Consider the following 17610-nt stretch of genomic DNA (forward strand, 5'->3'; position numbering starts at 1 on the left):
TGCCAGCTTCAAATTAAGAAATTCATCACCCTTCAACTCTGAAAATATATAAACATGGTTGTGATATCATGTGTTGAATATGAATGTATTTGACTCTGTGTGCAAATTCTCATAAAATATATTAATAAGGCTTAAAAAAACAGCAAGTTGTTCAATATTTTGGTGCATGTTAAGTACCTCGTAAAACAGATTGGGTCTGTTGAAGGAAGCTGTAAACATGAGGCATTTGGGAACACACAGGATTTTTTTCACATCCTCCAAGACATTGCTTGTTGCGGTTGCAGTCAATCCGATTAATGGAGTCTTTGGGAACTGACGTTTCAGGATACCAAGGCTCTTGTAGTCTAGAGGTAACAAAATTTAATGTTCATCTCCAAAAGCAATTCCAGGAATAAGTCTCCTCACCTTTTAAGTTTTTCCCATAAATAAACATCGTTAGAATTTATACCCATAAAGACAGTTTTAGTCATTTGTCTAATCAACACCTTATAGCGAATCTTCCAATCTGAAATAGGGCTCTGGCCAATATCAGATACAATGTTGAGATAGTAAGAACTGCTGATGCTGGAATCAGAGATATCACAGTGTGGAGCTGGAGGAACAGAGCAAGCCAGGCAGCATCAGAGGAGCAGGAAAACTGACAGTTTAGGTTGGGAGATAATGGGAACTGCAGATGCTGGAGATTCCAAGATAATAAAATGTGAGGCTGGATGAACACAGCAGGCCAAGCAGCATCTCAGGAGCACAAAAGCTGACGTTTCGGGCCTAGACCCTTCATCAGAGAGGGGGATGGGGGGAGGGAACTGGAATAAATAGGGAGAGAGGGGGAGGCTCTCCGAGCCGCACCCCCAGCTACCTACTAACCTCATCCCACCTCCTTGACCTGTCCGTCTTCCCTGGACTGACCTATCCCCTCCCTACCTCCCCACCTACACCCTCTCCACCTATCTTCTTTGCTCTCCATCTTCGGTCCGCCTCCCCCTCTCTCCCTATTTATTCCAGTTCCCTCCCCCCATCCCCCTCTCTGATGAAGGGTCTAGGCCCGAAACGTCAGCTTTTGTGCTCCTGAGATGCTGCTTGGCCTGCTGTGTTCATCCAGCCTCACATTTTATTAGTTTAGGTTGGGACACTTCTTCAGAAATGGGGAGAGGGAAGGAAGCTGGGAAATAAATAGACAGGAAGGGTGGGGCAGGGGAAGGTAGGTGGTATGGTGATAGCTGAGTGCCAGTAGGGAGTGGAGGGGATTGGCCAGTGGGGGTGCCTTTGGAAGGTAGTCTCAGGTTCCTTGGTAACTTTCTACAATGCATCTTACAGATGGTGCACAGTGCTGCTACTGTATGTTTGTGGTGAAGGCAGTGAATAATGAAGGTGCTAGATAATGTGCCAATCAAACGGGTTGCTCTTTCTTTGATGGTGTCAAACTTTGAATGTGGCCGGAGCTTCATTCGTCCAGCCATGTTGGGAATGTTCTGTCACACTCCTAAATTGTGCCTTCTGAAGAGTGGACAGGATTTTTGGACGGGTTGAGTGTCAGTTATTTAATGCAATCTTCCTTTTGGAGCCACAATGTTTATATGGCTAGTCCAGTTCAGTTTCTGATCAATAGTAACCCTCAGGATGTTGATTGTAGGGGATTCAATGATAATAATGACTCTGAATGTCAAGGGTCAATGGTTACATTCTCCCTTTTTGGAAACAGTCATTGCTTGGCGCTTTTGCGATGCAAAGGTCACTCATCACTTATCAGTCCTAGACTACTGTTCAGGTCTTGCTACATTTGGACATAGGTCACTTTACTATCTGAAGAGTTGTAAATGGTGAAGAACATTGTGCAGTGAACAGCCTGACTTCTGACCTTATAACTGCGGGAGACACTGAGGCAGCTGAAGGTGTCTGTGCCTCAAACACACTACCCTGAGAAACTGCTGTAGTAATGACCTAAAGCTGAGATGACTGATCTCCAACAACCACAGCCAGCGTCCCTTGTATTAGATAAGACTCTAGCGTGGAGTCTTCCCATTGATTCCCTCTGATTCTAGTTTGGCTCCTTGATATCACATTTGCTCAATGCAGCCTTGCCTTGGTGTTAGATGTGGTTAAGTTTCACCTCACCTTTGGAATTTTACTCTTTTGTTCATGCTTGAACCAAGGCTATAATGAGGTCAGGAGCTGAACAATCGTAGCAGAACGCAAACTGAATATCAGTGATAAGGTTATTACCAAGCAAGCGCTGCTTAATAGCGCTGCTGATGACCACTATAACCAGTTTACTGATAATAGAGAGCAGACGGATGGGGTAGTAAGTCTTACATAACACAGTGTAGAGCTGGAGGAACACAGCAGGCCAGGTAGCATCAGAGGAGCAGGAAGCTGACGTTTCAGGTCAGGAGGCTTCTTCAGACCCTTCTTACTATCTCTGCTTTTTGCATACAGTAAATACCTGGTCAATTTTCCACATTGCCAGGTCAATGCCAGTTTTGTAGATGTACTGGAACAGCTTGACTAGGGATACAATATATTCTGGAGCTCAAATCTTTGGTACTAATACTAGAATACTGTGAGCTCCCATTGACTGTGCAGTATCCAGTGCCTTCAGCCATTTCTTCATATCACGTGAAGTGAAATGAATCTACTTGGCACTTCAGACTGAATACTGTTGCAAATGTTTCGGCCCCAACTTTTCCACTGACTCACTGGGCTCCGTTACTATTGAAGATGGTGTATTTCTGCAGCCTCAATTTTCATGAGTTGCTTAATCATCTACTGCCATTTACAACTGGATGTTGCAAAACTTAGATATGATTCATTCATTATGGAATTGCTTAGCCATGGCTTTCATTTGCTGCCGCAGCAGTTCAACATGCAGGGAGGCCTGAGTTACAGATTTTCCAGGTTGACACCTCATTTTCACATGTCTGGTTAGTCCTGGCCTGCCGTCTTGCACTCGTTATTGAACGAGGGTTGATCCTAATAATGCTGGACTGTGAGATACGCTGGCCCAGGAGGTTGCAAGTTGTAAATTCTGCGGCTGGTGGCCAACAGCACCTCATGGATATCTGGTCTTGAGTTGCTAAATCTGTTTTAAGTGCACATAGACAGTTGCATCTGCAGCAGGCAGATTGGTGAGGATAAGGAAGGTTCTGAGGAAGGGTCACTGGACTCGAAATGTTAACTCTATTTTCTCCTCCACAGATGCTGCCAGACCTGCTGAGCTTTTCCAGCAACTTTGTTTTTGTTGTTGTTGTTGTTGGTGAGGATAAGGCCAAATATGTTTTCCCTCTCGTTGGTTCCCTGCTGAAGAATCAGTTGAGCAATTATGTTCTTTCGGCCTAGACTAGCTTGGTCTATTGTGTTACTCCAAAACCACACATATTGAAGTCCCTTACCCAAAGTTACAGCAGCACCCTTATCACCCTCAGCACTCTCCCCAAGTGCCGTTCAACATGGTGGCAAGGGAAATACGTGGTTTTTAGGAGATTTCCTTGCCCATTTTTGGCCTGATGCCATGAAAAAGCATGGGGTCTAGAGTCAATTTTGAGTTCACTCAGTATAATAAGACAGACTATTGTCTGAATATTGATAGACTGGGAAAGGAGTAGGTGCAATATTGTACACCAGTAGCTGAAAGTAAGCATCCAAGTGCAGCAGATGGTGAAGAAAATAAATGGTATGTTGATTTTCATAAAGAGAAAATTCAAATACAGGGCAGGGGTATCTTGTTGCAATCATGTATCTTAACTGGCCTCTGGGCAATTACGGATGGGCAATAAATGCTGGTTTGGCTAGTGAAACTCACGTCCCATGAATGAATAATATAAATACAGGGCTTTTCTAAGACCAACCTGGAGCGATGCACATAGTTCTTCTCTCATTACCTAAGGAAGATTGTTCTGGCTACGGAAGGAATAACATCAAGTGTACCAGACCGATTCTTGGGAGGCAGGACTGACGAATGAAGACAGACTGAAATAGTTTGGAATATGTCCACTGATATTTAGAAGAATGGTGGGGGGTTGGAATTTCATTTAAGCTTATAAAATTCTTACAGGACCAGACAGGATAATGCAGGAAGGGTGTCTGATGACTGGGGAAAACAGAACCGGGGTCACATCTTAAGTTTAAGGATGCAGGGTGGGCCTTTTAAATATAAGAGGAGTAGAAACATCTTCACTCAGAGTAGTTAGCCTGAGGGATTCTCTGCCACAAGAAAGTGGCTGAATCAAAAACTTTGAATGCTTTTAAGAACCTCTTTTAACATGATAGTACAGTACATGATGATGGTTACTTAAAGCTCGAGACTGTGGACAACAATTGGTTTCTCACTAAAGACTTACCTTTAAGGGATCAACAACTATAAATGTTGCAGCTAAAAGTAAGTAGTTACATCCCGTCATTCAATCATACCTATTGTCTGGTCCTGGGCTTGGCACAGATCACAACTTACAATACAAGATGGAAATGGCCAGGGCTTGGTAGATCTGGTATTGGTTTTTCTTCTCTACTTTCTTCAGAGGGCAGCATTCTCTATGCCCAGGTGGCCCTGGAAAGAGAATATGGAGCTTTCCTCCATGCTCAAGGCCTTTTGCAATTATCAGCTGGTCAAGGGTTGGACACTTGAGCATTTTTGTTTGGTTGGGAAGTTTTATGTTGATACTGAAGTTAATTTATTTGGATTGTCTGCTTCTTTCCTACATTATTGTTACCCTAGAAGAGGTAATGATGCTGAGTCTTCTTCAATGACCTTGGGGTAACCTAGTTATACCATTACTGGTCTATCAACATTAGCCCAGCAACTGCTTGTGGAGCAACTGTTAATTCATCAGCAGTGATAGAAATTTGACAAAATTGGAGTTACTATTAATAATTTCAAAAAAGTGAGATTTGTATCTTTGTGAAAAGGAAAATCAGGAAATGTTTAAAACGAGTGGACAATTTCATAGTGCTCATTTTAAATCATCTTTCAATAGTGAAAATTACACTCCCGTAATTGGAGCATTTTACACTTAAATGTAAATAGTTTAACTTGTTTCAATTCTACCGTACACTATTTACATATATAGTTGCAGTTGGTAGAAGACTAATTGGGTCATGTATTCAAATGCCAACTTGAGAGAATGCTGCATTGTTGTGGGGTCTGCCTTTTGAACAGATATTAAAACTGTCTTCTGTCCAGGTGACTGTTCTTCGACCAAACTAACATTAACAAAACTCCTCCCAAAAAGTACAGGTTAACCAATCATTCATCTCATTTGCTTTGTGCAAGGCCTACTGTGCTCAAATTGGCTGCAACATTTATCTATGTATTAACAATGACTGTACTTCACCAATCCTAACATTGCAATGGAATGGTATATAAATACAAGTTCCTTCCTAAAGTAGAACACTGACTTATGTACTGCCAACTAAATTCAATATGTACTGTCATATTTATTGATATATAGCATTATGATATGTTTTCCACATAAGGCATCAGAACGTACAAAGACCCATTAGTCCATTAAGCCTACTCTACACATATATTGTAGCACTGTGGCTAAATACATCCTAGCCAATAAACACCATCCATCCATTCACTAAGCTATGTGACCTCCTGAGAGGAAATGAAAAAGCTCAGAGGAAATACAGGGAATATACTCAGGAAAACTCTTCTCTGAACCGCCACCATCCCTCCCTCCAATTAAGTAAAAGTAATGAAAAAGACAACAGCCTCAAGAGTTATTTATTAAGGCACTCATCTTCTACATAACACAGTCTCTGACCCAGTGAGGAAAGTGTACTCCTCCCTCTTGAAGGCGATGTGCAAAGTTGACAACCAGACAACAATCCGCAATGAATTTCAGCTGCTCACTACTCTGAGAAAAGAGACTGCCTACATCCAATCTATTCTTAATTGTACATTGTTTAAATTCACAACCCCAGTCCTCGCCAATCTGTTCAAGTGGAATAATTTAAGAGGCATATTCTCCCACCTTTTACACACATACATACACACGCACACACACGAATGTATAAATTATTCTTGGTGTATCTTCCAATTCTAGGACATGGGTACCCACCAGGTCTGAAATCATGACCCCATTGACTGCAACAATGAACCTCATCTACAGCAATACGAGTCAGGCATCCTGCGTTGTATGCCTTTTCCAGCTTGGACATGAAGACTTTACTTTTAGCAATTTTCTCCGGGGTCACATACAGGAGCTTCAACTTGGAAGACTTATTGAGCATTTCATCATGGACCCACTTGATATGCTCCTGTAAAAAGAGACTTTTATACTTAAAAATCTGCTGTACAACAGAAGCCAAATGTCACATCATGAGGAAGTGGGTGAAGGAAAAGTGCTGGGGGCAAGCAGAACATCGTAATAAAACTCGTTTCCAAATTATAGAAATAAGTAAGCCAAATACATCTTCAGCAGCAGTTAGCGAACACAACTCTGAGGTCAACATAGATTCCACAACACAATTGCTGCCTCCATGTTTTTTGTTTTAGGGCATTCAAAAGTCTGTGTCATTGTTAGAATGGAATGAAAGTCAATAGCCAATTATGGCAAAACTGAACATAAGTACTGCTGAAAGAGAAATGTATTTTGTTGAAGGACTCAAAGACAATTCATACGAATACCAATGTAAAGAGAAGAATCAACACTTATACTGGACAATACTGAAAATTTATACTCAATTACATTCAATAATTATTATTATTTATAATTAAATTGGCATACTTGTAAACTGTCCCAATGACAAAATGTTCTGTAAATTCCGTATTTCTTCAACAATAACCAATGACATCCATATAAAGCTCATTATTACTTAGTGGCAGGAAGCAGAGGGTGACGACTAAAGGATACTTGTGTAAACAGAAGCCTGTATCTAGTGAAGTACAACAGAATTCGGTGCCGGGTCTATTGCTGCTTGTTGTGTACATCAATGATGTGGACATGAATGTAGAAAGCATGATCAGTCAATTCACAGCTGACATGAAAATTGGTAGTATGGTAAATAATGAAGAGAAAAGACTCATAGACATAAACAGGGTAGTCAAAACATCTGAATAGCAGCAAATGGAATTTAATCCTGACAAGTGTAAGGTGATAACATTTTGGGAGGGCTAATAAGGCGGGGAATATACACTGAATGGTAAGACTCCAACAAATACAAAAGATCAGAGGGGTCTTGGTGTATTTGTCCCTAATTCTTGAAGGCAGAGGACAGATAAGGTGGTTAAGAAGACATATTGGATACTTGCCTTTGATTGTCAAGGCACTGAATACAAGAGCAAGGTGGTTATGGTGGAGCTGTATATAACGTTAATTGGAACTGTGTACAGTTCTGGTCACCACACTATAAATCATAGAATCTCTACAGTGAGGAAGCAGGCCATTCAGCCTATTGAGTTCTCACCAACCTCTGACGAGCATCCCACCCAGACTCACCCGCAACCCTGCATTTCCCATGGTTAAATCACCTATTTTGGCCATCCCTGAGCACTTCAGGCAATTTAGCATGGCCAATCCACCGAGCCTGCAGACTTTGGACTGTGGGAGGAACCCAGGGCACCCAGAGGAAACCCACGCAGACATGGGGAGACCATGCAAACTCTACAAAGAGGGTGGAATCAAAACCAGGTGCCTGGTGCTGTGAGGCAGCAAGTGCTAACCACTAAGTCATTATGCCACCCCTTTATGGAAGGATTTGATTGCCCTAGAGAGGGTGCAGGAGAGATTCACCAATTAGCTGACCTGCAGCAATTCAGCTATGAAGAGAAACTAGACAGGCTGGGGTTTTTTTTTCCTTATAGTGGAGAAGGCTGAGGGGAGGAGGAATCTGATTGAGGTGTACGATGTTCTGAGTGCACAGAAACCTTTCCCCTTAATCAGACAGTTAATAAGCAGAGAACAGAGTTATAAAAGAAGGAGCAGGAGGTTTAGACAAGATTTGAGGAAATATGTTTTTCACCCAGAGGGTTGCGGGTATCTGGAACTCACAGTCTAAATGGGTTTGAGAGGCAGTGATCCAAAAAACATTTTTTAGGAAATACTTAGATGTATGCTTGAAATGCCAAAGCGTACATGGCCATGTGCTAGAAAACAGGATTAAAATAGATGGAAGTATAATGAGTTGCATTGACACGATGGGTCAAAAGGCCTCTTTCTGTACTGTAAAACCACTATGACTGTATGACATTGGTGAAGATCAAATGGTTAACTGCTGGGTTCATCTTGAAGCGTAACATCATCGAACCATTCTGAAGCATCTTAAAGAATACTGTGCGAAGATCACGCAAAACTGGCATGACCACCCTATACAGATACATACACAAAGAAAGATGGCATTTACACTTCACAAGACACTTGTACAATGAAAAAAAGTGTCGCATCGTACAGCACTTTGTGGTGAATCTGACACACAATTAGCATCATAGGGTCATACAGCATGGAAACAGATCCTTTAGTCCAACTCGTCCACGTTAATCAAACTTCCCAAAATAAACTAGTCCCAATTGCCTGCATTTGATCCATATCCCTCTAAACCTTACCAATCCATGTACTTATCCAAATGTCTTTTAAATGTTCTCATAGTAATAGCATCCATCACTGCCACTGGAAGTTCATTCCACACATGAACCACTGTGTGAAAACATTGCCCTTCAAATCCCTTTTAAATCTTTCTCCTCTCATCTTAAAAATATGCACCCTAGTTATGAAATGCCTCATTCTAGGGAAGAGACCTTTGCTATTAACCTTATCTATGCCCCTCATGATTTAAAAAACCTCTAAAACTCACCCTTCAACCTCCCGCATTCCAGTGAAATAAGTCCCAGCTTATCCAGCCTCTCCTTATAACTCAGACCTTCCAGTTCCAGCAACATTCTGGTAAATCTTTTCTGAACTCTCTCCAATTTAATAATATCCTTCCAATAGTAGGGTGACCAGACTGTACACAGTACCCCAAAAATACATCACTAATGTCCTGTACAACCTCAGCGTAATGTCCCAACTCTTACACTCAATGGTCTGAGCAATGAAGGCAAGGGTGCTAAACACCTTCATAACCATCCTGTCTCTAATGCAACTTTTAAATAATTACATAACTGAACCTCTAGATCTCACTGTTGAACACCACCCAGGGCCCTACCAATAACTGTGTAAGTTCTGCCCTTGTTTGATTTACCAAAATGCAATACCTCACATTTATCCAAATTAAACTCCATTTGCCACTCTTCAGCCCATTGGCCCAGTTGAACAAGGTCCCTTTGTAATTTTAAATAACCTTCTCCACTATCAACTATATGACTAATTTTGGTGTCATCTACAAACTTACTAACCATGGCTCCTAAATTCTCATCTAAATAATTTATATAAACGACAAAAGTGGACCCAGCACCAATCCCTGCGGAACACTGCTGGTCACTGGCCTCCAGTCTGAAAAACAATTAACTATCTGACATGCATGAGCTGGCCAATGAGCTAAATGCACCGGTGCTGGGCATATTTTTCTCTTTCTAAACTTTGCTTGATAACCTGCAGAATGTTGAATTTTGCAACAGTAACAGGCCATTCAGCCTATAGAACTTGTTCCAACATTCAGCTAAATCTAAATGTAATTTGGATAAATGTGAGGTATTGCATTTTGGTAAAACAAACAAGGGCAGGGCTTGTACAATTAATGGTAGGGCCTTGGGGAGCTTTGTAGAATAGAGAGAGCTAGGAATTCTGGTGCAGAAGTCTTTGAAGTTTGTGTCACATGTAGACAAGGTGGTTAAGAAGGCATTTTGCACATTTGCCTTCACTGCTCAGAACTTTTGAGTACAGGAGTTAGGCCATTATATTGAGGATGTACAGGGTGTTAGTAATGCATCTTCTGGAGTACGGTGTCCAGTTCTGGTCTCCCTGTCAAAGGAAGGATATTATTAAGCTGGAAAGGGTTTAAAAAGGTTTATAAGGTCACGAAGGGTATAGATAAGGTGAATGGCACGTGTTGTTTCCCTAGGGTGGGGGACTTCAAGGCTATGGTACATATTTTTGAGGTGAGAGGAGAAAGATTTTTAGAAGTCATACGGGGCAGCATTTTTACACAGACAGTGGTTCATGTGTGGAATGAACAATCCGTCCCAGGCCACCCATGTTGACGTGACTGTCAAGAAAGCCTCCAGAGAAAGTAGAGACCAAGGAAATTCAGCATAAATTTTACAGATGCACCACAGAAAGCATTCTATCAGGATGCATTAATGCTTGACATGGCAACTACTCTGCCCACTGTAAGAAATTAGAGCAAGTTGTGAACACAGCCCATACCATCAAGCAAGCCAACTCCCACCCATTGACTTCATCAATACTTGACATTGCTATGGAAAGGAAGCCAACATCATCAAAGACCCCTCCCACCCCAGTTATAATCTCTTCCAACCTCTTCCGTCAGGCAGAAAATACAAAAGCTTATATACACATACAAACAGTTCAAGAACAGCTTCTTCCCTGTTGTCACAGAGTTATAGAGCTGTACAGCACCGAAACACCCAACCCTCCAGTCCAACTCGTCCGTGCCGACCAGTATCCTAAATGAATCTAGACTCATTTGCCAGCACTTGGCCCAGATTACTCTAAACCCTACCTATTCATATAACATCCAGATGCCTTTAAATGTTGTAATTGTCCCAGCCTCCACCACTTCCTCTGCCAGCTCAGAACATGCTGGGTATCCAATCGACAATCTTCAAAATCCTCAACAATCTGACTTTTGAAGCCCAGGCACCTTAGTTTTTATTGAACTCATTTGTATTTGCTGATTTTCCTGCAGCAGGGAAGTTCAGAGAGGGATGTTTTAGAGCTTACGATTTGTCAATCCACAATCAGCGCATTGATGCCTGATCAGCAAATTGAGGTATCAGCAAGTACTGGTTTACATACAGTCTTTGATGTGTCATGGTCGAATATGCACTATGTCGCCTAGAGAAACATGGCACCCCAGAAACACGTTGTTCAGTGATTGGTGGTTAATAATGTTTGAATGATTGCACGCAGGATTATTTCCTAAAAACATTTAACGTTTAAAAATATTACTTGGATAGAAATAATGTGCAATAGAATGGGGAGAAAGCTGGAGATTACCTATTGCCAATGATGCTCATTTAAAGAGCCTGTAAGAACACAATCGGCTGAATGGCCTCTTGCTGTGCCATAACCCTTTTGCAATTCCGAGATTCAAAATAACAAGTAATAACATTGTTTGGGACTGATGTCTACTGGTAGAACAGCCAGTCAGCATACCTCCAATCCTATTCACATTAACTTTATTGGCCATATTTTACAAAGGCAATCCAATCCTCAAAATACATACGATTATTAATGGATGTAAAAGATTGTAAGGCTGTATTTGAAGAAAAGTAGTGGGCCATTCCAATGTCCTGGCAACAACTTGCACCTCAACACCAATGAAACATGACAATCAATGGTGCACGAAATTTGCCAACCAGTTGATATATTTACACATGTCCAGAGACGTTTATGGGCTTTTGCATGGCGGGTTGCTGTCACTCAGCTTTCCAAACATTGCACTGTCCTCTAGGGAAAGTCTCAGAACTATGTGAGCAGGGCAAGCAAATGTTTCTCTCCTTAATCAACCAGACAGACAAATTGTCAATGAGAAGTGCCAAGTCCAAATAATTAACTGTGAAAATTTGTAATTCAATGTGAAATCAAGTGCAACAAAAAAGAAAAATTGAAATAAATTAAGTAGAAAGATAAAATCTTTTAAACTTAACTTTTACTGAGTCTCTAACAATAATTAAAATCTGAAGGTAGAGATTCCACGTAAGTATTTTTTTCTTACCTTAGTACTATTGGAATTCAGCATTGCAGATGCAATACCCAATTGTTCTAGGACCATTAGCTGATCTTCCATCAACGAGATTAAGGGACAGATTACCAGAGTGAATCCTAATCAAAAAAATGAGCAATTAATTCAAATGCAACAGCTTTCTTCCACCTTCAACATTTTGTAAAAGTCCACATTACAATGAATTCTGATCAACTTAAATATTTAGTTACATATCTTTGTTAGATAAGGGCCTTAGCGCTATTTTATAAATGATGCATTCATAGAAAGAAATTGCTTTTCAGAGCAAGAGGTGTTATGTCTTACATAATTGTATACATAAAGGACAAAAATCACTACTGTCACAGTGATTTATCATTATACTTTTGAAATTAGATTAACCTTCTTCATGCTTGGCTGTGAAACATTTGGGACATCCTGAGGACTTGAAAGGGGGCACATAAATCTGAGTATTTTCCTTACACCATTCCCAAGCCGATTTCTCCAAAATCAGCAGCAATTATCATTTTAACACAATCATTTTGAACCAGGATAAAGCAAAAGAAAAAAACAGATTTAAAAAATTCACATGACAAAGCTCTCAAAATGTTTCTACAAAGCTCAAGGAATAGAGAAAAGAGTATAACTGAAAATATTATTAATGAATTTGGAGCTACATAAAATATTGAATTACTGGGGGAAAAAATGGAATCAGCAGTTTGCAGTACATACCACTGGAACAGACAGCTGGCAGCTCATAGCACAAGCTCTTCCCACCACCTGTCGGCATTATCAGAAAGATATCCTTCCCTGACATCGTAACATTGATGGCCTGAAGCTGCAATGGTCGAAAAGTTTGCAGTTTAAATACGCTCTTCAAAGTTTCATCCACCTTCTGTGACCATGAAAAATCTGGTCAGGAGTGAAAGATAAATCATACTGGTTAGCTACATATGCCAAACAAAAACAAACCACTGAGCACTAAGTAATCCATCAATGTTAATCTCTTAATAACAAACACCCTTTTCAGGAATTAGATAACAGCAATATTTAAGTTTCTAAATTTCATACAACTTTCAACCTAGCCAATAACCTGATACTTTGCATGGTGATCTGTTTAGATAATTAATGTTTTTGAATGTGTGTAGAACATTTTTTTTCAGTTACTTATTGTAAAAAAAACTCGTCCAAGTTAATAGTGTTCCGAGTTTAACTTAAGATGTTTGAGATTTCAAGTCGTCATACAGATCTTCACTTAGACCAAAATGGTGCTTCACTGAAGTGTAGTATCTGTTGGAGGTGCCATCTTTCAGAAGAGTCACAGAACCAAGAAATCACCAAAAGGTTAAAACAAAAATTCCTTTTAACTATGCAAAAGAAGGGTGGGGAGGTCTTCCAATGTTCCACTCAATATTTTTCCCTCAAGTATCGCTACCAAAAACAGCTCGTCTGGTGACTCATTTGCTCTTTGTGGGATCTTGCTGCACACACAGCAGCTGCTACATTTTGTGAAATAATTATAAATTTCAACAATAATGCAGGATAATAAAGGTAATCCAATATATCAGAGGGTAAGATTACGTATTATATATTAAATCATTCTATTTGCATCATTCATATTGATCAACATACCAACAACTGAAATTGGCCATATCTATTCAGCAATTTCTGACACATCAAGTGATTTCTAACTTGTATAAAGCATTCTAGCAGCAAAGTAGTAGAATGTCTATTTTGTTGAATGAGGTGAGTTTTGTTTTGAAACTATCATTCCAATATGTAGGTTCACAGTGGGAACATCCATTAGGACTATTCTCACCTGAATATCTTCATGGGAATTTCTACCCATTATCTTAGCCGAACAAAAAATTACATCACGCTCGTTTGGTTGATCTCATTGGAGCTCCCAACATGTATGGCTATTAACTGCAGGAGCTCTAATCTTTACACAATAAGAAAAGATGGAAGTGGAAGCAACCAATCTGTCACCACAACGCTGGCATTTCTGAGACATGTTCCTGCTGTGCAATGTTCAGCATAAAACTGTAATTCACCATGCTTACTTTTGGCTTTCACACAAATGCAACATCATTGTCCTAATTATTATAGAGCTCTCAGCTGACACGGTCAGTGCACAGCAGAGGTGAAAAAGTTGCCTCAACACAAATAACGTGCTCAAAATGAAACCCAGTTTCATCAAGAAACATTAGAACTTTACAGTTTGAAAAGATTCGAGTTACCACAAGGAGAATGTAGCAACACAAGGTATTTCTTTAAATCTCTATCGCTCCCACAGCAAACCTAAACAGGGCAACAAAGTCATGGCAGCATCCAACTCAGAGTGGCTGTAGATGTATTGCACATTTTTGCATGTCGGGTTCAGGCCACAGTTCAGGCTTCAATGAAATGTAAAAGGTGGCAGCCGATCACTGAAATTCAGAGCCTCATGCAGATCTCAACATTCACTGACACGTCTGACACCAGGAACTGGACTTGCCAACAAAACTTGGTGCAGCGCAGGTGCAGGGCCAGAACAGAACCAAGAGTTAAGCATGTATGATATTAGTTTTCTTTAAAAAGGTTTTCCTTTCCTTGTGGATGAGGGATGAAAGTGGGAGAAGGGCTGAACTGCTTAAAAGACATCTCCGTGGCTCGTTTACAGCAGGCAATTTCTGCTCATGTCCGCTACTTTTACTACAGTGACAGGCAAATTTGGGAGAGGCAGTCCAGGGAAATTATAGTGTAGCTCATGGATTAAAAGACAGGAAGTGTCTAGTCATGATTTTCGAGATCATAGAATCCTTGCAGTGTGAAAGAGGCCAAATGCTGACAAATCGGACTAGATTAACTTAGGATATCTGGTCGGAATGGGCGAGTTGGACTGAAGCATCTGTTTCCATGTTACATTGTACAATTATATGACTCTCCATCAAGATGTTGGGGTTAGGCTTGATGGACCAGCTGGTAATTTCCTGCTCTCCAAATTCTTGGGGTTTGTGTGCCATATCTCTAAGTTTCTGGCTCCCCTCCTCATTATTCCTAGTGCCTTCCTGAAACTACATCCCATTTGTTTCTAACAATTGGTAAATCTGTAACAATCTTTCGAGAAATCAAACATTTCCTAGTCTTGAATTCATTCCTCAGATCACCACATCTTAACTATTCCTAAGCCTAAATATTCAAACTTTTCTTTACAATGAAACACATTCAGCACTCAGTTCTGGAACCAACTTTACAGAGATTGCTTAAAATGGGCTAACACTTGCAACTGAGGTGATCTCAAAACAACCTGAGTGTCTGTAGAATCAATGCCACTCCCTCCTCAGAAGATTGTGGGTTCATGTGCCATGTCTAAGGGTCAATTATATAATACAATCTGGCACACTACTTCAGTACTTCCAGATGCTGTCTTTTTGATGAGACATTCAACACTCACAATCTGCTCAGTCAGATGAGCAAAAAAGATCATGTGTCATTATTCAAAGATGTTATAGTCAATATTTAGATTTCAAACAATTACATTTAACAAGTTGCTCAATAATTACATAGGCTTGCATAGGATGTATGGTACAGAAAGAAATCATCAAGCCCAATCAGGCCATTCCAATACTTATGCTCCATTGTAGCCTTCTCCCATATTAACCTGTTGTTGTCAACCTCCATTCCTATCTACCTCATGTGCTTGTCTAGATTCCCCTCAAAAACATCTATACTATTCACTTTCACCATTCCCTGTGGTAGTGAGCTCCAAGCTCTTTGAGTTAAGCAGTTTCTTCCAAATTCCCTATTGGATTTTTTGGTCACCTCTTTATATTGAGTCAGGCTCCATTTATGCTGCTTCCCACAAGAGAAAACATTCTCTCTGCACCTGCTCTATCAAGACCTTGTATATCTTTAAAAATCTATATTACGTCATCCCTCTAATGTTTAAAGAGGAGAGAGACCTAGCCTGTCAATTCTTTTCTGATAGTTATACCCATGCATTTCTAGCATCTTCAGAAACTCCTCTAACGTCTCCATACTCACTTTTACAATATGCTAATCAGAACTGCATGCAATACCCAGCGTGCTATGCCCCTTGTCTCATTGCTGTTTGGGGGAGTTTGCTTTGTGCAGATGGATTGCAGCATTTGATGCATTACAACAGCAACTGCATTAAAATAGAATTTATTGGCTGTGAAATGGCTCGAGACGTCCTCAGAGCTTGAAACGTGCCGTATAGAGTGTTTTCCTCTTTACTTAAAATCCTTTAATCAGAAGTGGATCTGATTTGATTTCACTGACCTTTCTTGTTCCAGTCCTCCGCAGATACAGCAAGCGCTGTGCTTGATCCAGCCCCGCTATTCGCCGAAGACTCTATCTTCGTTTTTAGTGCCTGCTCCTTTGCGACCAGCATCTGCTGTCTCTCCATAAGTTCTTGAATCTGCATCTCCAAGGCTTGAATCTCACTGGAAACTGATGCCAACTGCTCCTCCAGATCTATGCAAAATGCAATTTTTAATCAAAACGCTGATGTTATTTGGCCAAAATCATTGAAACCAAATGCAAGTATCACAACTATTTACATAAATTTGAAAAGAGATATAATTAAATAAGATTTAAGTGGATATTATTGATGCAGTTTTAAAATTTGGAGATATAATTTTACAGTGACATACACAACTTTAAAATGACACAGAAAACAGCCTCAGGTCAATCTGAGGTCGAGCTAAACACCTAAGTAACAAGCCTGCAAATCTTCCAGGTCTTTGCTTTAAGGAGTAATCTTAGGGACACAGACCAGTATGGAGCAGTAGTGTTGTAGTTTCCTTGAGGCGTCTCCATACAGCCTAGAATTACAAGAGCTGATCTGCAGTGTTCCTATCCGTCCCAGAAGGTGGATAACAATACAAAAGGGCACCTAAGTAGCTGATCATGGGAGGTTACCTCCCAAATATTGGAGAATAATCATATCAAGATCAAAAGCAAAGTGGTTTCCTTCTTTCCCTTCAAAACAAGTAAGCCAGGAACAAGTTGATTCTGGAGCCAACGCTGCAATGCTGTCAGCCAGACCTGTAGCTCCACTCTCTATTTTGCTCCTTTTAGTCAGCTTAGGGTACTGGAAGGGGACGGGCCAGAGGTAAAACCATGCAGAGTAATATGCCTAATGCACCAAATTCAGCAATGACTTAATCTGGACAGCTGCAACAGGTTTCAAGTGCACTTAGAGTTAAGGATGGGTTTGAAGGTCATCTGCTAGGATTTGAGCTGCCAACCTGTATGTATAATCTGTAAATAGACTCCTCTCATCCCCTTCCTTTAAAATAAATTAATTCACTGTCAAATAGCTGTGTATCATTATCCAATTCCAAAATAAATAGTGATCCAGATAATCCATAAGATTAATATATCCACAAAAATTATTTTGCCAAAACACAATCCTTCCGTAATGATATTACCCACTGTGTGCGCAAATACACTTGGACATCCTTACAGCCGCTCCAGTATTTCAAAGTCAATTGAGTTACATCACTTCAAATGAGGTCGGTTCACTCACAATTTTGACTTTTTGTTTTAAGGTGGAGTCTGCCTGAAGCAGAAGAAAGTTTTAAAACTGGACTCTTACAGACTGGGATCTAGAACATCCTCTCCTCTGCTTCTACTGCTTGAAAAACTCAAAAAGTCCTCCACCTTCTGATGGCACAATCTCTATCAAAGATTCAAAGTCATAAAGCCTCATCTTATGGCTCCAGGTATTGTGATTAATGGCAGCCACACAGTGACTCATGGCACGACTGAAACCTAGCAATTTCC

General features: G+C 40.4%; 1 protein-coding gene across 3 annotated transcripts in view; it reads right to left on the bottom strand.

Moving 5' to 3' along the window:
• recql (RecQ helicase-like) overlaps positions 1-17610 on the bottom strand; it is a 46295-nt gene that overhangs the window by 19374 nt on the left and 9311 nt on the right. For all 3 annotated transcript variants that reach the window (XM_048554299.1, XM_048554300.1, XM_048554301.2), the window contains 5 exons: positions 16102-16296; positions 12550-12729; positions 11833-11939; positions 6057-6255; positions 178-344 (listed from right to left, as the gene is read on the bottom strand). In XM_048554299.1, the coding sequence (XP_048410256.1) occupies positions 178-344; positions 6057-6255; positions 11833-11939; positions 12550-12729; positions 16102-16296 (848 nt within the window). The remainder of the gene's footprint in view (positions 1-177; positions 345-6056; positions 6256-11832; positions 11940-12549; positions 12730-16101; positions 16297-17610) is intronic.

Source organism: Stegostoma tigrinum, chromosome 25 (genome assembly GCF_030684315.1).
Source record: "Stegostoma tigrinum isolate sSteTig4 chromosome 25, sSteTig4.hap1, whole genome shotgun sequence".
NCBI lineage: Eukaryota > Metazoa > Chordata > Chondrichthyes > Orectolobiformes > Stegostomatidae > Stegostoma > Stegostoma tigrinum.